The sequence below is a fragment of the Protopterus annectens genome, chromosome 4.part0, assembly GCF_019279795.1.
Source record: "Protopterus annectens isolate FY-2018-M chromosome 4.part0, PAN1.0, whole genome shotgun sequence".
In the NCBI taxonomy this organism is placed as follows: Eukaryota; Metazoa; Chordata; order Ceratodontiformes; family Protopteridae; genus Protopterus; species Protopterus annectens.
The window spans coordinates 91369337-91397068 of NC_056733.1; the positions used below are offsets into that span (position 1 = coordinate 91369337).

The window sequence follows — 27732 nt, forward strand, 5'->3', positions numbered from 1 at the left end:
CCAGTTTTTTGCATGCAGGGCGAGTTTTCCTCCTAGGGGTGCAAGTACTTGGGCATGGCTGGGAAGGGTTAAGGGCAATGAAGCAAGCACTGAAACAAAGTCCAAAGGAATCCAAACGACAAAAAGTTGAGTTAAAACACTTTTATAAACAACAAAGCTTTCAGGTTAGAAAAACCCTTTTTCAATGTTTCACAACCAGTACATTAAAAACGCCCTTATATATACAACAGATAAGCTAAGTAATCATGTGACCTGCAGCCACCATCACATGATCATTATCAGTATAAAAACATTTAACTAACATTTAAGCTGATAACATTCTCTATCTATTGAACATCTATTGAATGTAATCATTTAAAAATATCTCCATTATACTAACATAATGGCTAAAATCAACTTAATCTAGTTTGCTGTATTCTGTTTAAAACAGGCTTTAAAGATACTGCAGCATTCAAGCCAGGGGGCATATCCGCTGATAGCCTAACTATCCAATCATATTCCCTGAGGTCCAATAAGTTGGATAAATCACCTCCTCTGGGTGATGCTACAATACAATCTAAAACCTGAAACTTAAAACAATGTTCACTACCTCTTAACGCAATGTGCTTAGACAATGCATTATTCTCATTTAAATGTCTAATATTGGACTTATGCTCCGTTATGCGTTCTTTAAACTTTCTTGTGGTTTTACCCACATAGAAAGATGAGCACATTTGGCATGTTGCCAAGTAGACCACATTGCTAGTTGTACAGGTGGCATAACCACAAAATTTATACTCTTTTCCTGATATAGGATGTTTAAATGTGCCCATTTGGGTCGTATCACTGCTTTTAAGTATGTCATTGCAACAATTACAATTGTAGCAGGGATATGTACCCTGCTTCATACTTATTTTTGCACTATGTTTCATACTATTAAAATCTTTGTAGCCAAGTATACTCTTCAATGTTCTCATATTTCTATAGCAAAAATAAGGTTTGTCGCCAACTATTGGTTTTATGTCATCATGTGCTAGTAGTACTTTCCAATATTTAAACAGTATTTTATTAATATTACTTGACATTGAGTTAAATGAAGTGACGAATCTCAATTTATTTGAAGTCGGCCTATTCACTTCCATGGTATTCCCTAGTTCAGGTGCCTTGTTGAAAATAGGTTCATACAGCCCTTCTCTATTAGATATTATGTGTTCTTTTACATCTCCTAATAGATTCAAAGGGTACCCACTGTTCTTAAATTCTTCATAAACTTCATCCATCTGTTTTAAGAAGTTATCCTGTTTTGAGTTTAATCTACTAACTCTGGCCATTTGGGCCTTAACAATGCCCTTGAAGACATGAGGTGCATGCATGCTGCTTGCATGCAAGTACCTACCGGATGCTACTTCTTTTTTAAATATAGATGTACTAATCTCTTTATTATTTTTCTTGAGTTCTACATCCAAGAAATTTATACACGTATCTGATACTTCCACCTTAAACTTTAGATAATTGGTAGTATTATTTAATAAAGAAACAATCTAAAAGACCTACTAGGCTTCCTTTCCAAAGTAGGAAACAGTCATCCACAAATCTCTGATAGAATAATATATTGCTATTCACAAAATGTTCGCCATTACCTATATGCTCCTTTTCCCATTGATAAAGAACAAGGTTGGCGTATGTATTTGCAACGGGCGTACCCATTGCTACGCCAGTTTGTTGTAAATATATGTTATTATCAAATAAAAATATATTGTTTTTCAGCACTAGGTCCAACAGCATACATATATTTTCTACATATCTATTTGTTTTCTCATGACAATCCGTCAGAAAACTTCTGATGGAATCTATCCCAATATCATGTGGAATGACCGTGAACAACGAGGTAATATCCATGACCACCATATAGATATCATTAATATTGCTAGCTGTATCTTTCATGTCTAGATAGCATAATTTCAATTTTTCTAAAAAATCTATAGTGTCCTTAATTACAGTTTTACACTTAGATAGCAATGGTTGTAATTGCTTCTGTAGATATAAAGATATTGGCTCAGTAATCCAGCCTTTGCCGGATACTATCGGCCTCATGGGAGGTTTATCTATGGATTTGTGTACCTTAGGGACACCATACAACTGTGGAATTATGGGACACGGTACTGTGAAAAAATGAAATAAATCAAGTGTTATATCATTTGACAATTGTAGCTCATAGATGCACATATTCACATAGGCTATATGTTTTTTAACATCTAAAGTTGTTATATGTTTAAATGCAGATTGGTCTTCTAACAATACCATAACTGACTGTCTATACGTACAATCATTCATAATCACTATGGCACCACCTTTATCTGCTGCCTTAATAACAATATGAGTATTATCCATAAGTTCCCTTAGTGCTAGATGTTCAGAATAAGTAATATTAAAGGATTGGTTAGTTTTCTTATTAGCATACAATTTTCTAATATCAAATTCACATAAATTATAAAATGCCACTAGTACAGGTGGATAACATGGTATGAATACGCTGCGCCTTTTGCAAATATTCATGTCATAATCATTGGTTTTAAAAATTAGCTTAAGCGCTAAAGATCTAACAAAAAGTTTCAAGTCAGTTAAAACGCTGACCATATCTTCCATTCGCGTAGGTATAAACCCCAGTCCCTTTTTTAATAAAGCAATGTGCTCCGTGCTTAACGTGAATGCTGATAAATTAATTATACCTGCCATTATCTCCTGGCTACTTTCTGTTGTTTTTGCGGACTATCATTTTTTCTTTTCAAATCCACACGTGGGCTGTTATACCTCATAGTAGTTCTTCCCCTTGATATGGATCTATTTCCAGCTCTTTTTTCTTTTTCCTTTACGCGTTCTGCCTGCTGTAACTGGAACGGCTTGACGAAGTAGCTAGTCAGGGTTTTCTGCGTAGCAAGTGTTGTCTGGTTTAACCGCTCCACCTGTTCACCATCCACTACTCCTACGTGGGCTTCTTCCACACCATGCTGTGATATGATAGATACATCTTCAAATATCAGAGGTAATAGAAATGTGACCTCTGATCTAACAACAAATGATACACTTAATCCTGTTAAGCACACATCAAACACCATACCGCTAGACTCTCTTGATGATTTTCCAGAACTGGTAACTGTACCTTTAATTCCAACAACGACTGACAAACAATCTCTGTCAGTCGAAGAGGGCGGTTTTTCGAAGCAAGTTACGTCATCAGCAATCGACGAGGGGATGTCGAGATTGGAGCATGGTGTGGAAGAAGCCCACGTAGGAGTAGTGGATGGTGAACAGGTGGAGCGGTTAAACCAGACAACACTTGCTACGCAGAAAACCCTGACTAGCTACTTCGTCAAGCCGTTCCAGTTACAGCAGGCAGAACGCGTAAAGGAAAAAGAAAAAAGAGCTGGAAATAGATCCATATCAAGGGGAAGAACTACTATGAGGTATAACAGCCCACGTGTGGATTTGAAAAGAAAAAATGATAGTCCGCAAAAACAACAGAAAGTAGCCAGGAGATAATGGCAGGTATAATTAATTTATCAGCATTCACGTTAAGCACGGAGCACATTGCTTTATTAAAAAAGGGACTGGGGTTTATACCTACACGAATGGAAGATATGGTCAGCGTTTTAACTGACTTGAAACTTTTTGTTAGATCTTTAGCGCTTAAGCTAATTTTTAAAACCAATGATTATGACATGAATATTTGCAAAAGGCGCAGCGTATTCATACCATGTTATCCACCTGTACTAGTGGCATTTTATAATTTATGTGAATTTGATATTAGAAAATTGTATGCTAATAAGAAAACTAACCAATCCTTTAATATTACTTATTCTGAACATCTAGCACTAAGGGAACTTATGGATAATACTCATATTGTTATTAAGGCAGCAGATAAAGGTGGTGCCATAGTGATTATGAATGATTGTAATGATAGACAGTCAGTTATGGTATTGTTAGAAGACCAATCTGCATTTAAACATATAACAACTTTAGATGTTAAAAAACATATAGCCTATGTGAATATGTGCATCTATGAGCTACAATTGTCAAAAGATATAACACTTGATTTATTTCATTTTTTCACAGTACCGTGTCCCATAATTCCACAGTTGTATGGTGTCCCTAAGGTACACAAATCCATAGATAAACCTCCCATGAGGCCGATAGTATCCGGCAAAGGCTGGATTACTGAGCCAATATCTTTATATCTACAGAAGCAATTACAACCATTGCTATCTAAGTGTAAAACTGTAATTAAGGACACTATAGATTTTTTAGAAAAATTGAAATTATGCTATCTAGACATGAAAGATACAGCTAGCAATATTAATGATATCTATATGGTGGTCATGGATATTACCTCGTTGTTCACGGTCATTCCACATGATATTGGGATAGATTCCATCAGAAGTTTTCTGACGGATTGTCATGAGAAAACAAATAGATATGTAGAAAATATATGTATGCTGTTGGACCTAGTGCTGAAAAACAATATATTTTTATTTGATAATAACATATATTTACAACAAACTGGCGTAGCAATGGGTACGCCCGTTGCAAATACATACGCCAACCTTGTTCTTTATCAATGGGAAAAGGAGCATATAGGTAATGGCGAACATTTTGTGAATAGCAATATATTATTCTATCAGAGATTTGTGGATGACTGTTTCCTACTTTGGAAAGGAAGCCTAGTAGGTCTTTTAGATTATGTTTCTTTATTAAATAATACTACCAATTATCTAAAGTTTAAGGTGGAAGTATCAGATACGTGTATAAATTTCTTGGATGTAGAACTCAAGAAAAATAATAAAGAGATTAGTACATCTATATTTAAAAAAGAAGTAGCATCCGGTAGGTACTTGCATGCAAGCAGCATGCATGCACCTCATGTCTTCAAGGGCATTGTTAAGGCCCAAATGGCCAGAGTTAGTAGATTAAACTCAAAACAGGATAACTTCTTAAAACAGATGGATGAAGTTTATGAAGAATTTAAGAACAGTGGGTACCCTTTGAATCTATTAGGAGATGTAAAAGAACACATAATATCTAATAGAGAAGGGCTGTATGAACCTATTTTCAACAAGGCACCTGAACTAGGGAATACCATGGAAGTGAATAGGCCGACTTCAAATAAATTGAGATTCGTCACTTCATTTAACTCAATGTCAAGTAATATTAATAAAATACTGTTTAAATATTGGAAAGTACTACTAGCACATGATGACATAAAACCAATAGTTGGCGACAAACCTTATTTTTGCTATAGAAATATGAGAACATTGAAGAGTATACTTGGCTACAAAGATTTTAATAGTATGAAACATAGTGCAAAAATAAGTATGAAGCAGGGTACATATCCCTGCTACAATTGTAATTGTTGCAATGACATACTTAAAAGCAGTGATACGACCCAAATGGGCACATTTAAACATCCTATATCAGGAAAAGAGTATAAATTTTGTGGTTATGCCACCTGTACAACTAGCAATGTGGTCTACTTGGCAACATGCCAAATGTGCTCATCTTTCTATGTGGGTAAAACCACAAGAAAGTTTAAAGAACGCATAACGGAGCATAAGTCCAATATTAGACATTTAAATGAAAATAATGCATTGTCTAAGCACATTGCGTTAAGAGGTAGTGAACATTGTTTTAAGTTTCAAGTTTTAGATTGTATTGTAGCATCACCCAGAGGAGGTGATTTATCCAACTTATTGGACCTCAGGGAATATGATTGGATAGTTAGGCTATCAGCGGATATGCCCCCTGGCTTGAATGCTGCAGTATCTTTAAAGCCTGTTTTAAACAGAATACAGCAAACTAGATTAAGTTGATCTTAGCCATTATGTTAGTATAATGGAGATATTTTTGAATGATTACATTCAATAGATGTTCAATAGATAGAGAATGTTATCAGCTTAAATGTTAGTTAAATGTTTTTATACTGATAATGATCATGTGATGGTGGCTGCAGGTCACATGATTACTTAGCTTATCTGTTGTATATATAAGGGCGTTTTTAATGTACTGGTTGTGAAACATTGAAAAAGGGTTTTTCTAACCTGAAAGCTTTGTTGTTTATAAAAGTGTTTTAACTCAACTTTTTGTCGTAAGGGTTAAGGGCAAGTCATTGCAAACTTTTTCCATAGGGGGTGGCTTACCACTCCCAGTTTTTGAGGAGGGAGCACTCCATTGTTTAGGTCTGTTGAAACCCTGAGAGTGTAGTCGTTGTGGTCTGTTGCCCCTGGGTTTGGGCTGAGAAGGTCTGGAAGGGACTGGAAAGGACCAATTTTTTGAAGGCCAATGCCTACTGAATCTAGGTGGCTGTACCTGTAAGAAATCTTTAACAGTTTGCAAGGATTTAGCTTTTTCTTCCATCTTTTTAAGAACTTCTTCTGCTTTAAAGCCAAACAAACAGTCTTAGTTTAATGAAGCATCAAGTAATTTTGCCTTGACATGGTCTGGCAAGATTTGTTCCTTCAGCCAAGCATGCCTTATCAGAACAGACCCAGTGACAGCAGCCCTGCAAGATGCTTCTAAGGCATCAAAACCACACTGCAAAGTATGTTTACCAACTTGGTTTGCAGAATGCATTAAGTCTTGTAAGTCCTTATTTTCTGCACAATCAGGAATCAACAACATTTTTTTGTTTAATTAGATCAATAATATGCTGCTGGTACTTCAACATGTGAAACTGTCAATTTAAAGCCATGGTGGCAAGAGTTCCAGAGGTATATACCTTCTTGCCCCATCTGTCTAGAGCCCTAGAATCCCTGTCCGAACAGGTAGGGTTTTTGGCTGTAGAAGCCTTAATACCTTTAGGTCCCTGGGAAATGGTCTATGGATCCACAGTGGGATTTTTAAAGAACATTTGTGAGAGTCAGGTACTCTGTAGTATCTGTCAGGCTTTCTAGGAGCAGGTGGTAAATTATCAGGGGTAAGGCTGGATTCCATGAAGACATCATCTACAATATCCAGGACAGGGGGAACAGCTAGAGGCCTATGCTGAGGCAAGTCTAAAAATTCCCTGAGTCTCTTTTTGGACTGTCTTTTTGGACTGTGGGTAGTTCTGGCATTCCCTGCTCTCTTAGGGTATGCAAGGTTTCACCGAAAGAAAGGTCCTCGGGGGGGGGGGGGCTGAGGGAATTGACTCATCTGCATCAGAGTCTTCATAGGTAGATAAGGGTATGTCCTGGTAATCACAGGGGTCAGAATCATCAGACGCATGGTCTGAAGAATCTGAAGGAAAATCAATTCTTTGGCTTTTAGAGGGGGAAGGCTGGCTTCCCCTAATTAAAGTAATAAGGTCTTCAGCCATTCTAAGCATTTGTTTCTGTGGTATGGGAGCTTGAGAATGTGCTTTGGTCGTCGGTTTCTTAGGCGTAGTGTGAACTTTGGGCCTGAGAAATTTGGTAGATTTAGTCATTAATGAAGTAGTCAGTTTAATACGAACATTGGAAGGTCTGAATACACCCTCAGAAGCCGGTGCCTGCACAGCGGCTCCAGACCCATCCAAGGTAGAGACATCCGAAGGTTCCACAGTCGAAGAAGCATCTCGCAGCATACCAGACTCTGAATGGGTCTCAGTAGAGGCCTGCAAATCTGCAGAAGCAGGTAACAGGGGCTGCGAAAGCGCCTCACTGAGTACTGGCGGACTGGCGACTAGCATTAATGGAAGTGTCATCATCAGTTTTGGACCTATGCGGTCTGTCTCTCTCTTTATCTTTGCGTTTTTTCGGAAGGTTGGTAGTCGGCTGGCTTACCGACGCCATTTTGGAATACGGAGAATGAAAGCGAAAGAATTTAGAGACAAAAATAGTCCAACGACGAATAGTTCAGGCGTTGAACAAGGCACAAAACCGACAGCAAGGGACATCGTGGTCTAGGCCTAAACAGGTGATGCAGTAAGGTATTTGCTTTCCACAGGCAAGACAATTGTTAACTTTTTCTGACATTGGTTAGACCAAGAAAAAAGGATCCCCAACGGGGTACTTCACTTTAGAAAACTTCAGGTTTGAAACTTGAAAAATGAAAATTTCAGGTAGCTGCCGACTGGCACTTGCGAACTGCTTCTGCTTCGGGCTCCCACGCGGCAAGAAAAGCTGATGTAATGGCGTCGCCTGCATGTTTTATACCCCTGACGTCATGGATGTGGTGACAGCATCCGACGCAGAAATCCCAAGACTCTGGTATTCCGGCCGACTTGAGGGCTACCTGCAGGCAGATAACCCTAGTGTGATGACTGCAACAGTGATACACGAAGAACATCAGCAGAGAAGCACCTGCTTACATAGCTGAGCTAGTGTTTTGCATACCTTGTGTACTAACTCAAACAGCTATGATCTGTGTAACCACAAATTAAAGTGCAGTTCAGCAATTAACTTGCTAAACTTGTTATTCTCTAAAACAGAGTCAATATTTCACCCGTAAAGCTCAAAAATTAACTGCAGAATTAGGATAAGTTTCGTATATACTTTTATTGAAAACATAGTTTATCAAAATGTAACTGTTTAAGGAATACTGATAAATTCCTGGCAGTGTAACAATTTATTAAAGAAGTATGGAAATCAAAGCCCCAGAAGATGCTAGGTACAAAGGGGTACACCCCTACAAACACACACGAACAGTTGCTTTCTAGTACTATGGGGAGCACTTTTATTTAAATAAAAACTGTACACAAAAATTGAAAACACATACGTTTTTCAGCATATCTTGAACTTTTTGCATTATTAATGTTTCTATAACAAAGTAAGCAGTTATTATCTTCTAATCTGTTATACCCCAACGTGGCTTGAAAGGGGTCTGCCATGAATAGCATGCTTTTGTTTTACAGTCAATGCCTTTGCCTCCCTTATGTTATTTTAGAGGGGCCGACAGAAATTCCTATGATGAGAGGATCATTTACTGTGGTTTTCAATCTCAACAGCTTACGACAGTAGAGTGACTGACTACTTTTGACTGTCAGCATCAATCCACATTTTTAATTACTTTGCTTTCTTTAATTCTCATTAGTGACCGTCTCTGATACAGCATTTTAAGGAATGTCTGAATGATGGGTTTGAAAATGTAACCAAGTTAATTGTTCTTTTCAAAGTAACAACTCTAGTTCAGTGTTCAAATGTGAGAAACCTGATCACTGTTCATAGGTTCATAGGTTCATTGGTTCATACTAGGCTATCTGCCCTAGGGCATTTATAAGCCTAGCCAGAATGTGTTTGGCTTTCGCCACCCATTTTAAATTTATTTTGCTATGCCCTTTTTCGAGGTTAGTATACTGTGCCTCTGTCTAACAGTGACACAGAATTGATACCCGGGGTAAACCTACGATCTCCCATCCACTCATCAAGATTCCTCTTGAAGAGAGTCAATGAGGGACTCTGCCTAACCTGGACTGGGATTTTATTCCAGAGTGAAGGGAGCCTCTGGGTTATGAATCTGTCCCTCCAGCATGTCCTATTTATTTCAGTGCTGAGGTTCAAGTCTCTCGAGCGTGGCTTCGATGGGATTTGGATTTTCTGAGGTGCAGCATGTCCATTAATTCGGGTTGGACATGGCTTTATACGTCAGGCACAGATCGCCTCTGAACAGGCGGTATGCCACTGAGTAGAGCTGGAGTTTCTTTAACCGGGCAGCATATGGCATCTGTTTGAGCCCTTTGATCCTCTTGGTGAGGTACTTTTGGGGTCTTTCCAGTTGCTGCAGGTGTCTGGTAAGGTACATCCCAAAAGGGGCATTGTACTCAATTATGGGCCTGATGAGGGATGAGTAAAGAGGCACGATGACCTCCCCTGATCTAGATGTGAATCCCTTCATGATTAGGTGGGCTATATAAAATGTTTTTCTAACCACTTTGGCCACGTGGTTGTCAAATGAGAGATTGCTATCAACTTGGGTTCCCAGGTCCCTAATTACTACTTCTGTACTTAATGGATTACCACCTATGTGGTAATTTGTGGTCACTTTGTTTTTGCCAAAGGGGATGACTATACACTTTTTGGCATTTAGCTTGAGGCCATGGCTCTGGCACCAGTTGTCTTTTTCTATGAGGCCCTTTTGGAGGATGCTTGTGTCGGCTGGAGAGTCGATTATGGCGCCCAGTTTGCAGTCATCTGCGAACTTGGTCAGCCACAGTCCTTCCGTGTTGGCCTGTACCTCCAAGATATATATACCGAACAAGAGAGGTCCCAGGACTGAGCCTTGTGGAACACCACTTTTAACTGGTTTGGAGTGTGACATGGCTCCAGCAATTCTAACCATGTGGGTTCTGTCCTTGAGCCAGTTTGCAATCCATCTAGTGACATAGAGGTTTATATTTAAGCTGGTGAGCTTATCTATAATGCCCGAATGGGGTATTATATCGAAGGCTTTTGCGAGGTCCAGGTAGGCTGTGTGGACCACCTTCCCCTCGTCAATGGCCTTGGTGACTGTTTCAAAGAAATCAACCAGGTTTAAGAGGCAGGATCTGCCCTTAACAAAGCCAAACTGGGTAGGATCCAGTGTTTGTAGGTCCCCAATATCTTTATTTATGAGGTCCATGATGATCCTTTCCATAGCTTTGCAGATCAAGCTAGTCAGGCTTATGGGGCGATAGTTTCCAGGATCCGTTGAGGCACCACCTTTATGGAGAGGGACCACTGTTGCTGTATGCCACTCTTTGGGCACATATCCTGTAGTAAGGCTGAGATTGAACAGTAGTTTTATGTTTGGGTTTAGCTCTTCTTGGACTACTGTGACCAATAGGTGCTACTTGGGCAGAGATGGTTCGCGTTGCATTTAGTTTTTTTAATACTGTAGCAAGAATTAAAGTCTTTGATGTTAATCTTCCTTTCGCAACTCACTGCACTGTATGAAATGTAAAAATGCTGTAACGATACACAAGAAAAAAAAGACATGCACTTTTACAGAAACTAAAGTGTAGAAAAAATGTAAAATGAAATGCCTACAAAAAGTCAGAAATGCAAAACAAAATTATATATTTTTTATTTGTGGCACTCACAGTATAACAGGAAAGACAACTAATTTGTTATAAGGAAAAAAAATAAAACAATTCTACACTGTGATGCCTTGTTCTGAAACTGAAAATTAAGCTTAAAAGCCTTGCTTTTGTACATACTTCAGGTTACACTATTTATCCGAGGTGTGATGCTGGCTATCGGTGACTGATAAACAATTGCATTTAAATGTACCTTAAGAGCTATTGTTTTCTTTGTGGCTCTGTATTTGGAATAAGTGACCTAACCTAATTACTCTACCACTCTTCGTAACCTTCATGATGTAACAGATGATGAGTCAAATGCGGGAAAGAAAGGCAAACAGAAAAGTTCAAGCATAAAACAAATGAAATAATTATTATATGATCCTTTTTCTGTATGTGGTGTGTTTAGTGTTGTATTACTAGGGAAAGAAAATCATTTTTTTGGACATTTGGGTGGAGTTCTCCTTTAACCAGGCTTAAAAACAATGACATGGAACCTGAAGCAGCATGCTAACATTTAATAGCTTATGTTAGAAGTGCTGCAGTGCTTAAAAAAGTTTGGCTGTTCTGTCAAGTGCAACAGAAAAAAGTACATCTGTTGCATTTTAAGTGTTTTGACAGTTTTGGTACAAATGAATGCTACAGGAGTTAGCCATTTTTGGAATGGCAGCCTGAGATTTAGCAAAACATGAATAGGAGATGGTATGTGAGGAATGGATAGAGCACAAGAGATGTTGTGAATGTTGAGTCTCAGTCAAATGAAAAGAAAAACTGACCATGGTTGAGATTCAGCACTACAGATAAGGAAGGTGCTCTGGAAACAGACAGCAGATGAAACTTGTGTCAAGACTTTTGAACCATTATGCTAAGCAGCTTTAATCTTCTAGGGATTGTTCCAGCGAGTACCTAAATGAACAATACAACTCCATGATGCCACTTCAACACTGAGTGATACAAACATGCAAATTAAAGCCATGGAACTACGCAGCCAAAAAGAATTGGTCACTATTGAAGATAAGGCAAGAGAGATGATCTGTGCTTCAGTAGTATTCTAGAAGGAAAAAATGTGACTATTTGGAGTAACACATGGTGGATGATCAGTGTTGGCGGATCATGACTTCTCAGAGACTACTGTGCAACAGCAGTCACAGTTTCTGGCTATAACAAGGTGCAATGATGGTCTAAATTAAGATATGTTATTGTTTCCAGCAATTTTCAAAGTGTTTTTCCCCAAAGAGATGTGAGTGTTCACCTCAGTATAGTCAGCAAAGGACAAACTACAATGTTGGCTACAATCAGACTATATGAATGAGGAATCTGCTACAAAACAGGAGCAGGGTAATGACAGCTAACACACTGCTATACTACAAGAAGAGTGGACTCAAGATCCCAAAGTAAAAGTGAAGCTGCTGTTGTATCTAAACTGGGAAATGTGCTGTGAGAAGAAAGCTGTTGTTGACGACTTGAGTGGACTTCGAACTTAAGGCAAACTCTAATCATTGTAGCTAAGTACTGTGTGGTGAAACGATGGCTGTACAATGAGGGTCATGTTTCTCCAATGCTTTTGATTCTGCCTTCATTTACCGAGATGTAGGAATCCAATAATCAAGTTTCACGCTATAATAATAATAAAGATTTATCAAAAGTGGTGAAACACTGATGACCCACCACTGGACCAGTAATCAAGGAGACTGAATCTTCACCACTGGCAACAGTGGGGGGCGTACACGGAGAGGATTACAAGGTACACACACAGTATTTCCAGATGCAGCTCTCTGCATCAAGTGTAGTTTCCCTTAAGAGCACACAGGGACCACAGTCAGTCCGGGGCTGGTTTCTCCCACTTTCTCCAGATCCACAATAAGACTCCCCACTGGCACAGCTATAGAGTTAAGATCTCATGAGTGACCAAGCCAAGACCTCCAGCACTCTCTTTGACCAAGAGCAAGGCTATTAAGAGTGGCCCACAGTGTCACAAAATAAGTATGCAAGTACTCTCAGAACTTAAATTTATCTAGACAGATCAGTCACAATGAAAGGTTTAAATATGTTTAATAATAAATAATAAAAAAAGACAATAATAAACATATATTTACAGTGACATCAGAGTTCAAGATCACAGGAAATATTTAAAACAACATTGAAGGACTGTCTCAAATAAAGAAAAATATCTAAATTAAGCCTTGCTAGATTCCTGATTATATCTAAGAGAATTATACTTTTCCCTAGTAACTTACTTACAGAGCAAGGCAGATGTGTGGTGAATGGATCTTGTTGTCAGGTCCAAGACAGAATATGGAACGCTGACTCTCTCTCTAAGAGACTTCTTAAAATAATATCTCAAATATTACTGCTGAGATAACTTGCAGAGTGACATCATTGCTTGTCATCTGACTCCTAGTTCCCAGGCCCAAAACAGCCATTGATGGCAACAGGTAGCATTTAGAATCTACCTGTGAAAATGCATAGACAAGGGCATTTCCTCAGACCTGTAGCAGATGCTGGAGGTCATAAAATAATAAAAAAAATTACAAGACAATACAGAAAGTTCCATAGTTTTAGACATAGTGTCCCCTTGCTGCATTGGAACTGAAATATATCATCTTTTATTGCATAGCCATAAAGTAATTTAATTTCAGCTATTTTTCTGAAGTTTTGCTTGACTGAAATTAACCTCCTGTGTTCCAGTTTCCATTGTTAAAATATACACATTTAAAACGGTTACAACAGTGCATGCACATTTCTGTTCTATTCCAATAGGGCATGCTGTGGTTACATTTTAAGCAGAAGCACTTTATAAAATATCTTTTCAACACACGTCTCTACAAACTTACTTTGATATATACATGACATACAATTCTAATACATTTGTAACACAAGCATATTCTATGAAACATGTCGATATTTACAAATTACATATAATTATTTACAAAATTCCAGATAGCTGGGCTGGCAGTATCTCTCTGTCACACAGTGCTTGAGTGGTAGTGCAATTACTGTAAGCACGTGCTAATCTTGAGTATACATAGGTTAACAAAGTGGAGGCTCAAGGAATGTAGAGTCATTTAAAGGGACAAAATGGTGCTAGATTTAGTACCAAATTTTGATGGTGCGACTTTCTTGAGCCTGTATCTGCTAATTAAACTTGAAATATTTGCAAAGTTAAAATCATGTGCTATCACCGCAGCAAATACATGTTCAGTAAGGCATTTTTAGCAATCATCATTATGTTAACTGAAATTGAGGGAGAGTGTAAAGAAGAGTTTTTAAAAGGGCAAAATGGCAGTATAACACCATCTGTATATGGGTCTGACTCAGTGGAGTATAAAATAGACGATAGCACCTGTACACATTCAGATGGTGCTGCACTTGCTATCTCAGAGAGCCTCCTTTCATGCTGATGTGTTACACAGCCCATAAAGCTGAACAGCATACTAATGCTGCAGTAAGAATAAAATTCCTTTGCATGATAAGAAAAATTCTACCAGCAACAAAGCTCCACATGGTGCAGGCCACCTTAACACCACATTCACACCTTTCCCAACTCCCACAAAGTGACATAGCTGAGCTACCACCAAAGGGAAAAATTGCTGTACTCCATCTCCACATTAGCATAACATGCTAATAACTGACTCTCTGTGGTCATAGCACCTGGAGCTGAAAAGTACAGTTTTGTACCTACCATAAATGTAGATGTTCGAAGATCCACATTGCTGCAGTCCTTACACTTGGGTAGTCCGCTGTCCTCGGTCGGCCCGAATATCAAAGTATTAGGCTGACGTCGGTCAAGGCGCTTAAGACTGACATCAGGACGTCAGGGTACAAATGCGCATGACCGACGTCATATCCTCAGTCTTTTCTTGCCCCAGATGTCAGAAGACCCTAAAAAGAAAGGTCAAAACCAAAAGACAGCAAAAAACAACCAACCACCCTAGTACTAACCCTATGTACAATATATACAATATGCACAATATGTACAACCCAAACCACACAACCGCCTCTAACTACAGAGGGAAGGAGGGAGGTAATTGGACTGCAGCAATGTGGATCTTCGAACATCTACATTTATGGTAGGTACAAAACTGTACTATGTTCTTCATCTCACATTGCTGCAGTCCTTACACTTGGGTAGAATCCCAAAGCAGAGGTAAGGGAGGATGGCAAAACTATAAAGCAGTAGGAGCTGCCAAAATGCCCTGTAAAATTGCAGTGGCAAAACCAGCCCTAGATTTAGAGTAAAGTGGAAGGTGGTAATGCTTAGAGAAAGTATGCACTGAACTCCAAGTAGCTGCCTCTAAAATATCTTTAGTTGCCACCCCCCTTAAAAAAGCTGTATTAGTGGCAGTAGCCCTAGTGGAATGGGGCCTAATCCCAGCTGGAATCTCCTTACCATGATGGGAGTAACAGAAAGCAATACAAAACCCAATCCACTTAGAAATAGTTTGTTTTGACACAGGCTTGCCCTGAGAACCCAAAGCAAATGAAACAAATAACTGCTGAGACTGCCTGAACCCTTTAGTTCTGCTCAAATAATATCGCAACTGCCTGTGTATATCCAAAGTGTGCAAAATCTTTTCCCCTTTATTTTGGGGGTTTGCATAAAAAGTAGGCAAATGAATAGTTTGGTTTAAAGCCACACTAGAAACCACTTTTGGCATAAAGGAAGGATTAGTACGCAAAGACACCCTATCTTTATGGAAAATTAAGAAAGGCTCAACTGCCATAAGGGCCTGCAACTCAGACACCCTTCTCGCAGAGGTAATGGCCAACAAAAAAGCAGTCTTCCATGATAAATATTTCAACTCAGCAGTAGCTGCAGGCTCAAAAGGTTGTAGAGTGAGTTTCTCCAACACAAAATTGAGATCCCAAGCAGGAGTAGGAGCTTTACGTGGGGGTCTTATATTCTTTGCCCCTCTAAGGAATTGCTTAAACAAAGGATGAGAAAACAATGGTGGGTCACAGTCATAGTGAGCAGAAATTGCTGCAGCATGAACCTTAATAGAAGAGAAGGACAAACCTTTGTCCAGTAACTCAGTAAGATACTGAAGAGCCACACTTAAATTAGGCTTAGAAACATCAAATTCCTTTGCTGTACTCCAAAATAAAAATCTCTTCCATTTATCTGCGTACACTTTCCTTGTACTAGGCCTTCTGGCCTCCAAAATAACATTCAAAACCTGCTGTGGAAGCTGAGACCCTCCAGGGTTTAAAACAGAATATGCCAGGCTGTTAGGTGAAGAGAGTGAAGTTTTACATTGAGTAGATGACTGTTCTCCTGAGACAGCAGGTGTGGAATCGAAGGCAAAGGCCATGGAGGCTCCCGTACCAGACTTCTCAGTAATGGGTACCAGTGCTGTCGAGGCCAATCTGGAGCTATTAAAATCATCTTTGGCTTGTCCTGTCTGACCTTCAGGAGTACCTTTGGGAGGAGAGGCAGAGGCGGAAAGGCATACACATGAAGATTGCTCCAATTGAATGAGAGAGCATCCACTTTCCAAGCTGTGGGATGAAACCTTTTTGTGCAAAACTTTGGCAACTGGTAGTTTAGTGGAGAAGCGAACAGATCTATGTCTGGAGTTCCCCATAACACTGTCAATTTCTGAAATACATGAGGATCCAATTTCCACTCGTGGGGATCCATAATTTGTCTGCTCAACACATCTGCTAAGGAGTTCTGTGCTCCCGGCAGAAACCTTGCCTGAAGATTTAGCTGTAAACTGAGAGCCGTCTCCCACAAAATCATTGCTTGTCTGCACAGAGGATAAGAATGTGTTCCCCCTTGCTTGTTGATGTACCACATGACAGTTGTGTTGTCTGTTAGAACCAACACCTGCCCAGGAAGGAGTAAATCCTTGAAAGCTATCAACGCAAATTGGACTGCTAACATCTCCTTCAAGTTGATATGTAAATGTTGAAGAAGTTCGTCCTTTCCTTGGGCCAGAATCAGGCAATCGTCCAAATAAGGATAGATCTGTATTCCTCTTAGCCTGAAGAAAGCTATCACTGGAGCCAGAACCTTCGTGAACACTCTGGGCGCAGTAGATAAGCCAAAGGGCAATGCAGAGAACTGATAATGAGAAGTCCCAGCTCGAAAACGCAGATACTTCCTGCAACTTAGCCTGATAGGAACATGAAGGTAAGCCTCCTTGAGATCCAGAGTCACCATCCAGTGATCTTTGCCCAGCAGAGGTAAAAGCTGTTGTAACGTCAACATTTTGGACTTGGGAATGTCCAGATAAGTGTTGAGGATAGATAGATCCAGAATTGGTCTCCACGTGTTCCCCTTCTTTGGTACTAGGAACAGGCGAGAATAAAATCCTAGGCCCACTTCTGGCAGAGGGACCGGTTGTATGGCCCCTAATTGGAGCAGCAGAGAAATTTGTTTGTGAGCCTCTAGTCTTTGCTGAGGAGGAACGTCCGGCATGCCTTTGAAAGGAGGCAAGGTATGGAAATAAAACCTGTAACCTTGGTGTATGATATCTAATACCCATCTGTCTTGGGTAATCAAACTCCAATTTTCCTTGAAGAGTGCCAACCTTCCTCCCAAAGGTGCTGCCATGCAAGAAGGATCTGGCAGCTGAAAAGGTAGGTCATTGGGCCTGTTTACGAAAGGACTGGCCCTGCCCTCACCCGAAGAATGTGCAGGAGAACTCCCTGTTCTAGGTCTGAAGGAGCTCTGAGCTCTGCCCCTACCACGTCTAGATCTACCCCTAGACTGTGAATCATAAGAAGGGTACGTCCACCCCTTAGCAGGCCAATTCCTACTAAACTTCGGAGGCTGAACTTGCAAAAAATCTTTAACAGTCTGCATAGACTTAGCCTTGTCCTCCATTTTCTTCAAGACTGACTCCACAGGTGAACCAAACAACACATCAGACTGTAAAGGAGCATCCAAAATCCTTGTCTTAACATGTTCAGATAAATTCTGATTCCTCAGCCAGGCGTGCCTGCGAAGAACTGACCCAGTGGCAGCCACCCTAGACGAGGCCTGTACAGCATCAAAACCACATTGTAAAGAATGCTTACCCACCTGTTCAGAAACATGTACTAAATCTTGTAATTCTTTACACTCAATGCCTTCCGCCAGAGCATCTACCTTAGACTTCAATTGAGAAAGAAGATAGTTTTGATATTTCAACATGTGAAACTGGCAATTCAAAGCCCTCATAGCTAAGGTGGAAGAAGTATAGACTTTCTTTCCCCATCTATCCAAAGCTCTGGCCTCTTTATCTGGAGGAACCGGATTTTTACAACAGAGGCCTTGACACCCTTAGGTCCCTGACTAACAGTTTCTGGGTCCGCCCTAGGACTCTTATAAAGATATTTATGAGCCTCAGGCACCCTGTAATACCTATCCGGTTTAACAGGAGCAGGAGGCAAAGAATCAGGATTAAGTGAAGCCTCTGCAAACACATCTTCCACAACATCCAGAACAGGAGGTATAGCCAAAGGCCTATGCTGGGGTAAAAGCAAAATTCCCTAAGCCTTTTCCTGGAATCAGAGAAGTCCTGACCTTCCCACTTAAAATGTTCCCTCATGGAATGAAGAGTCTCTGAAAAGAAAAATCCTCTGGAGGAGAAGCAGAAGGAGTTGAATCATCTGCATCAGAATCAGAATAAGGAGAGTACTCCTGCAAGTCTTCAGCCGAAGACTCTGAAACATCTGAAGCCTGCTCAAAACTCCCCAACTCTGGTTCCACCCTAGGCCTCTTATCTGGAGGGGCAAAGAACCTCTAATCAAAGTAATTAAATCTTCTGCCATTTTAAGCATGTGCTTCTTGGGCACAGATCCTGTAGAACTAGGAGTGACACCAACAGAAGCTAAACCTGGCCTGCCTCTGGGAGAAGCCTTAGAAACAGAAGGAGAGGGCCTAACCACCTTAGGAAGGGAGGGAGTACAGTAACCTGAGAAGCCCCTTCAGCCTGACCTGCCTCCTGAGAGGCCACATCCTGCAATAACAAAGTCTCCCCCTGGGACTCCAGAGAAGCCTCCGGTGAACCACGGTTCCACTGGCGCCTCTAAAGAACCGGCGTCCGGCGGACGACTCTTCTTGCCTGGGTTTAGCTGCTTTGTCTTTGCGCTTCTTGAAGCGGGCCGGAGCATCCAACGGCATCTTATAATTGCACCGCTTCCCAAAGACCAACCTGGCACAATCTAACCTTCGCTTAATAGTGCGCTTATTGAACCTAGCACAAAAGCGACACCCAACAACGTCGTGCTCAGGCCCCAAACAAGGAATACACAAAGTATGATAATCTCTATGCGGTATCTGTTTCCCACAAGAAATACAGTTATTCACTTTTTCTGACATCCGGTAAACCACTGAGGCAAGAAAAAACTAAAATGTTCCCCAACGGGGTACTTAGCCAACTTTGACTCGGTCTGAAACTCCGGATTCGAAAAATTTCAGAACGCCGAACGGCACTTGCAACGCTGCTTCTGCATCGGACCCTGCGGCAAAAAAGACTGAGGATATGACATCGGTCATGCGCATTTGTACCCTGACGTCCTGATGTCAGTCTTAAGCGCCTTGACCGACGTCAGCCTAATACTTTGATATTCGGGCCGACCGAGGACAGCGGACTACCCAAGTGTAAGGACTGCAGCAATGTGAGATGAAGAACATCTTAAATAACCCATATTATGACTGCAGAGGCCTGCAAACATAAGACGTCTTGCTCTACTCCCCAACCACAAATATAGATGCAGGTAAAAGTCAGGAAATGAGATAAGGAGGAAAAGGTCTGGTGCTTTTGTTTATACACGTGTATGCGAGAGTGCATGTGTGTCTCTGTGTGCCACCATGCACATATGTGCTTGTGTGCACATGTGTGTATCTATGTCTAAGGGGGGTGCAGAAACTACAAGACTACAGGTGGTATCTTCATGTGGAAACTGTTAAGGTTCACTACTTTGTCCCAATGTTCACCAGAATGGCAGCAGCATTTATGTTTTATGCATCTTGCTAGTGCCAAGCTAGTGGACCTCACACGTGTCCCTTTTAAAGCCCCGAGCACTACCTATCAACACCCCAATAAGTTTGTGTAATTAGTGATAACACTTCTACAATATCTTTAGAGGAGCAGACTGTATATCTGTGATACAAGTTTTGAGTGATTTGTGAACATAACACTAGAAAGGCATCTTAAAAGGAGCCAGTTGCATACCGATAGTAAGCAGCTAAAAGATGATCAAAAAAAAAAAACTACTATGTATGTGCTGTAAATGCTGACACAGATAAACAGTTAACAAAGGCTTACAGACATGTACATGTTTTATTTATTTATTTATTTTTTTTATTTTACATTTGCTGACCAAGAAAGTCCGACTGGGTATATGCCCATTTTCAGCGGAGGCCCGGGGAGAAAAGCGCCATATATTCAGACATATTACATGTTACACAGAAAATACTGGAAACAAACTAGAACGTTTTTAACCAATACTTTTGTAACCAGGGTGTTTAATGTGTTCAAAAAGCTGACAAACGGCCAGCATGCAGCACTAATTCTTCAAATACAGGTCTGCACCCTCCCACACATACAATGACTCATCTAAATCTCCAGAATCTGCAAAGGAGTAGTAATTACAATATCAGCCAGTTGCAAGAACAAATAAGAAAGGAAATCTTACACAGTGCAAAAATACTTCCTGCAATGGCAGCTGAAGTGAATGTACATGTAAATGAACACACTAACCGAGGATAACATCTGCAAATTCTTCTACCGCTGTGGAATCTTTCGGCTGCTAATGAAATATGAAGGACAAAAATCATAGATGGATACAGGTTTGATCACTGATGACAAACAAACATTCAGTTAAAATTAAATCACTGTGGGCAGCCATAAAGATAAAATTATTTGTGGCAAACCCCACTACATTTCCCATGCAAGAGAATTTACTCTTGTACTCCCCTTTAACTAATATAATCAAGTTTGGTTAAGTTGTAACAAGTCAACGGCTGGCCCCTTATATTACTTTCAAACAGTTTACTATTTTGTCATCAAGCAACTAAACATACCCTTACAAACTTAAGTTTGCATTTGGAAGACTGCCTATTTTGTCTCACAGGATTTAAACTACAGAAACAATGACAGGCATGTAATGAAATAGCCACCTGTTTAAACTCCTCATATCCAAGTACTCCATAGCAAACATGGCACCACCATCAGGAAGATCAATAACTTTGATAGGTTTTGGCACTTTCACTGTATTTGTTCGCAAGATGGCTTCCAGACTTGCCATTTCTCCATCAAACATTATTCTTGCCTACAAATAAGAGAAGAAATTAAGAAAGACAAAAGTAAAATCAGTTCTAATGGTAGCAACAATGCATCTGTATATGGAATGCACAATAAGGCACAAGTATTTTTTTATTACAAGGATAAAGGCAATATACCTCAATTTTTACTGCATTTTCTTATTTTAGCATACTTTACAGACGTCTGTGTCAGAATATGCCTGTTAGTCCCCTTTAGCATCTACACACACAAATATCAATAAAGTCTATACTGATTACTAGAAATCCTACACCAGGCAACTACAAATAATATAGGTTGTGCACTGTGTATGTCACACTACAAACTACAAGAATATTTTGCAGCAATGATACAGCACTTCAGAAAGAGAACTTAGTTAACTTAAAACTATGGGGAGTTTTAGAAAACATCAGTTTGGTTCCTTTGAACAGCACACAGCAATGTGAAATACAGCCTCACCAAGTCAAATGAAATCCCAGTACAATCAAATCACCCTTAGAAACAGGCAGCTAGTCTTAAGACAACCTTAGTAACTATAAACCAAGGGGAAAAATGTCAATAGCGAAAGCTGACTTGCACTAGAAAAAGGCTACAGTAACAGGAGTTGGAAAAGTAATAATAAATACAGAGGCTAGATCAAGGCAATGAGTGATTCAATACAGAAAAAAAAAACATGCAACAATATACACTGTGTGGCGAGTGAAACTATAAAGATTTCCTGAATAATGTGCTAGGAAAAAGTTTAAATGTACCAAGAAAGGCATTTTAGCCATTTACAGTCAACACAAACCAATCAAAGCAGTGTAAAAGAAACACTGATACAATCTTCTCAAGGAATTGGAAAGCCAGTAATTTACAGCACTGCCTTTTAAAATAGATGCACTGGGAATTAATGTGGCTAGGCCATGTCACATCATGGGGTTGCAATGTGCATCGTGGGAAAACAGTCATGCTAGTATGACAGTTCTCTTCAGGTCATTTTAGGGCAAAACAACATATAGAAGAATACCAACAGTTTTTAATGCAGTGAGATGACAATGTTTTTCTACTCATTTCGATCTACTTTATTTTATTTTATCTCATTTTTATTATTTTATTATATTTTGTACTTGGTATCTAGTGACACCTTAGGTCTATATGTGATTGGTTGATTGATTTTTTAAGGCATCAGCTGACATGTATTTAAATAGAGTGTTTGCTTTGTTGAATTGTCTGAGGAAGTCTGCTATTGTAGAAACGAAAAGAGCTTAACCTTATTAAACCTGTGTTCTTTTAGGTTGAAGTGCCAATGGTCGTTTTATTCAATTTTTGTGGTAAATCTTAAAAGAAGAAGTTATGTACCTACCATAACGTTCCATGTTAGTTGTCTTCTTCTCACCTTCTTTCTTGCTGGTTGGGTTTGGAGACGATCCTCGGCTCTGACTCGGCCATCTTCAAAAGCTCGAGAGCTGCTTACTGGCTCGAGGCCCCCTATATCCCATGATGCCTGGCGCTAGATACCCAGATCTCGTTTGGCAAGTCTAACTGCATACATAATAATAAAGGAATCCTATCCTAGAATGCATAAATCCTACTGGAGAGACTACTAGTCAGAAAGGAATAGCCAGAGAAGACTCAGCCAGTGAAAAATCAAGAACAACTCTTCTTGGTCCACTAGGATAGGGGGATGGAGGGTGGGACGCAAGAAAGAAGGCGAGAAGACGACAACTGACATGGAACATTATGGTAGGTACATAACTTCTTTATGTTAAGTTGTCCATCTCACTTTCTATTCTTGCTGGTTGGGACAGCGTCCCTAGCACCTAAAAACCTGGGTGGCTCATCGGAAAAGACTCTTCAGAACAGTGGAACCAAAGTCAGCTCTGCTCCTGGAAACCAAATCCAACTTGTAATGCGAAATGAAAGTATGTGGGTTTGCCCATGTAGCCGCAGCACAAATAGATTCCATGTGCAACCTAGCCTGAAAGGCCACCGAAGTAGCTAAAGCTCTGGTGGAGTGACCTTTTGGTTTAACTGGCAATTCTTTATTCCTCAGTTGACATATGAATGTGATGATAGAAGTCAACCACCTGGATAAGGTTACTTTGGAGACCGGAAGACCTTGTTTACCTACTGCATAAGACAGGAAAAGTTGATCTGATTTTCTAATGTCCTTGGTTCTGTGCAAATAAAAGCGTAGCTGTCTGTGAACATCCAACTTATGCAACTTATATTCCGCCCTGTTGGAGTGGTTAGGGAAAAACACAGGAAGGTCTGTGGACTGATTCAAGTTACTCTCTGAAGAGACCTTAGGAAAGAAGGACGGATTAGTCCTAAGAGCAACCCTGTCATTGTGGAACACGAGGTATGGGGGACGGACAGAAAGAGCCTGTAGTTCCGAAACTCTTCTGGCTGAAGTAATAGCTACCAGGAAGAGGGTTTTCCAAGATAAGAACTTCAGCGAACAAGAAGCTGCAGGTTTGAAAGGGGGCAAAATTAGCGAAGTTAAAATCAAGTTTAAATCCCACGGTGGTGGAGGATCTCTCACTAGGGGCCTGAGCAGAGTGGTTCCTTTGAGAAAGGCTTTACACAGCTTATGGGACATGATATTGTTTTCCGACAGACCAATGTGAAATTTTGAAATTGCTGCTAAAGGGACTGTAGTTGTAGCTGAAGCAGAACCAGCATGGAAGAGTTCTGCTAGAAATTCCAAAATGGAGTGCACTAGGGCTGAAAAGGGGTCTATGCTTTTTGCCTCTGCCCAGGAAAAAAAAACGTTTCCACTTACTAGCGTAAGTTTTTCTGGTCGTAGACTTGTGTGATGACAAAAGGATTTCTCTCACAGATGGGGAAATATCTGGGAGCCTGGCTACGGTTGCAAGTGGAGCAACCACGCTGTGAGCTGGAGAGTGTGCAGGGATTGGTGCAGCCCGCTCGATTGATGAACCAGGAGGTCTGGAACTAGGTCCAGAGTCCAGAGCTGTTCGAGAAGATAGGAGTGCAGGAATGGAAACCATATTTGTCAAGGCCAGTAAGGAGCAAAGAGGATCATTTTGCAACCCGAAACGGCAGCCTTCTGAATCAATTTCGGTATGAGGGGGAAAGGAGGAAATGCATAAAGAAGTCCCTGGGGCCAATCGTGGACTAGAGCGTCTCTGGGGGGATGCCCGGGGAGTGGAAGGAGGGAGAAGAAACTGCTGCACTTGTTGTTGAGGGGAGTTGCAAAAAGGTCGCAGCAAGGTTGGCCCCATCTGCAGAAGATTTGGTCCGCAACCACCTGGTTCAGAGACCACTCATGAGGCATGAGAATTGCTCTGCTCAGTCTGTCTGCTATAACGTTGGACTTCCCAGGGATGTGCAATCAGAAACCGTTGGGAAGAGATCGCCCACTGCCAGAGTCTGAGTGCTTCTCGACATAGGGGGTAGGACCTGGTTCCGCCCTGCTTGTTGATGTACCACACTACGGACATATTGTCCGTTTGAACTGCAATGGTCCCAGTAGGGAGAGAGTCCTGAAGAGCCTGCAACGCTAAGAGCACGGCCCTCATCTCCAAGACATTTATATGCAGATGATACTCGTGAGGTTGCCAGGTGCCTTGGACTGTTCTGCCCTGATAATGCCCCCCCCCCCACCTGATCAGGGAGGCGTCTGTGGTCACTGTAGCCACTGGAGGGGGAAGAACAAATGGTCTGCCGTGGAGCACTGATGTGGAGGCCATCCACCATGCAAGGTGTTTCTTGCATGCCTGAGTGATCATAATCGTGTAAGACATGGGAAGTTGCTGGAAGGACCACTGGGTGAAAAGAAGCCACTGGAGAATCCTCATGTGAAAGCGAGCTAGGGGAACAAGTACGATAGCTGCTGCCATGAGACCTAGCGTTTGAAGGACAAACCTGGCTTGAATCCTTTTGCATGCTAATAAAACCTTGACATGCTGACGAATAACTGAAACCCTGTCTGGTGGGAGGCTCGCTAACATGTCTTTGGTATTTAAATTTGCGCCTATAAAGGTGATAGATTGACAGGGCAACAATGCAGACTTTTCAAAATTTATTGTGATACCTAGCCTGGAGCAAGTGTCGATGGTGCAGTCTCTGGCTCGTAAAAGGTGATGTCTGGTGGTAGCAGTGAGGAGCCAGTCATCGAGATATGGAAACACCTGGAATCCTTGCCGTCTCAGTTGAGCGGTAACTACTGCCATACATTTGGTAAACACCCTGGGGGCTGTGGTGAGACCAAAGGGCAGAGCTCTGAACTGATAATGTCTGGCTCCCAGCTGGAAGCGGAGGAATCTTTGGAAGCATCTGTCCATTTTTATGTGGTAGTACACATCCTGAAGATCTATGGAGCACATCCAATTTTCCTGATCCAGAAAGGATAAAATGGACTGAAGCGTGACCATCTGGAATTTTGTTCTTTGTACAGACTTGTTTAGTCTGCTGAGATCCAAAATGGGTCTCCAGTCCCCTGTCTTTTTTGGTACCAAAACGAACTTTGAGTAAATTCCGGATCCTTGTTGGTCTGCTGGGACTTACTGGATGGCCCTTTTTCTTAGCAGTTTTGAGACTTCTTGCACTGCTTGGTCCCTTAGATTGGGTGGAACATCTGGAAGGGACTTGTATGACTTTAAGGGGGTGCGAACGAAGGGGATTCTGTAGCCTCCGGATATGACGGACTGTACCCATTTGTCTTGTGTTATGTCTCGCCAGGCTCGTGGGTACAGTGACAAGTCTTCCCCCGACTGCCTCCACAGGTGAGCAGCCGGGCAACCCTTCAGGGATGCTGGAAGGGCTTGTCAGAGAAGGGTTCTCTGCTGCCCTGGTTTTGTGGACCCCCTCTGCCACGAGGGCGGTGTCTGTTATTGTTCCCTCCTCTGCCAATGGAGAGAAACTCACCACGTGTGTCCAGCAAGGCTCCTTGGGATTTCCGGAACCACATCTTCCCTCTCTTCTGACCCTTAGGATATGGTCTGGAAGGAGTGGAAAAATGGACTCCTACAGCAGAGAGAGTCGTGCCTTCCTGCTCACACCTGGTAAGGGTATCTTTCACCTGTGATCCAAAGAGAGAGGAACCATCAAAGGGGTGTTGGTGAAAGATGCTCTGAAAGGTTCCGCAAAGTTACATAGCCGCATCCAAGCGTGCCTCCTTAGGGCCACACCTGTGCCTGCGGCTCTACTCGCACCATCGGCTGCATACGAAATGAGCCGCATGGAGGAGTTTACCACAGAATTAAGATTTGCCAGCTGGGAGGCTGCCTTAGCCTGGGCCCCCTCAGCTGATGGATATTGGAGGGTATCTCCAAGCTCTTACAGGAGATCCCTCTGAAGACGGGTAAAGTGGCACAGGTAATTCAGGGACCGCATGGAAAAGGTCGCTGAAGAGAACATCTGCTTCCCTTATCTGTCCATCGCCCTGGACTCCTTATTAGGGGGGTGGACAGATGAAGAAGTTTCAGCCAACTCCTTCTTTGTGGCCGCTGCTACCACCATGGCATCAACGGGGACACCCTTGGTCAAGAACTGTTTGTCCTGCGGGGCAGTAATGAATTTTGCAGGTCTTCTAGGGGTCGGGTCCACTGTGTCTGGAGCCGTCCACACCTTTCGAGCCACCACAGACATCAGCGGGTCGAAAGGCGGAGACACCCAGGAGGTGGAAGGTCGGAATCCAAATGCATCCAGGAATACCGACTCATCCTCGGAAGGGCTTAGGGTAGTCCAGTTTCCGCACTGCCTAAGCATCTCAAGGATGTCTGAGAAGGAGACATCTTCAGAGTGGGATCTTGGGGACCCTTCCAACTCCTCTAAGTCGGTATCCGATGCAATAGATTTGGGGGAGTCAACATCCTTCCTCTTGCATTTTCTCTTGCGAGGTGGCTCCTCTGAAAGATCAGGGGAGGCCTCGGAAGAGGAGGATACACCCAAGGGGGTGTCCTGGAGCACTGGATTCCCACGCTTAGGGTCTGGAAGAGGGGAAGAGGCTGACGCAGGCACCCTAGGGGGAGGAGCCGATGGAGTTGATCGTGGGATTGACTCAGGGGCCAGCACACTCCTCATCACCGCAAAGGTGTCCCTGCCCGGATGCAGAGAAGGCTCAGGCTCCGATGAAACCAAAAGCCCTCCCTGCACCGAGGGAGATGGCTCCAAGGCAGATGCGGGAGCCGAGCTCACCTGTGCCGAAGCACCGAGAGGGAGAGCGGGGTCAGACAAGTGTCCGATGCCACTCGCCCCCTTGCAGCCGACGAGGGAGTCTCGGCACCCAGATCCCTCCAGGGAAGGTACCATGGAAGGGATCGGAGTCGAAGGAACCGAAAGGGAGGGTATCGGTGCCGATGGTTCCACGACTCGAACCCCAACGAACTCTGAACGTATCGACTCCAAAGAAGGATACCTGGATCTCTTTCGACTCTCAGCCGGCTCCGAAGACAGTGTCAGAGCCGACTGGGAGGGAGGGACATCAGTTCCAGCCAGAGCCAAAATGGATTGTGTGGCTTCACCCAACAACGGCTCCAAACT

At 41.8% G+C, this 27732-nt stretch overlaps 1 protein-coding gene across 1 annotated transcript in view; it reads right to left on the reverse strand.

The window, feature by feature from the left end:
- LOC122799208 (ketosamine-3-kinase-like) overlaps positions 1-27732 on the reverse strand; it is a 407977-nt gene that overhangs the window by 283765 nt on the left and 96480 nt on the right. Inside the window, exon 2 of the mRNA XM_044068124.1 lies at positions 21099-21250. Within this exon, the coding sequence (XP_043924059.1) occupies positions 21099-21250 (152 nt within the window). The remainder of the gene's footprint in view (positions 1-21098; positions 21251-27732) is intronic.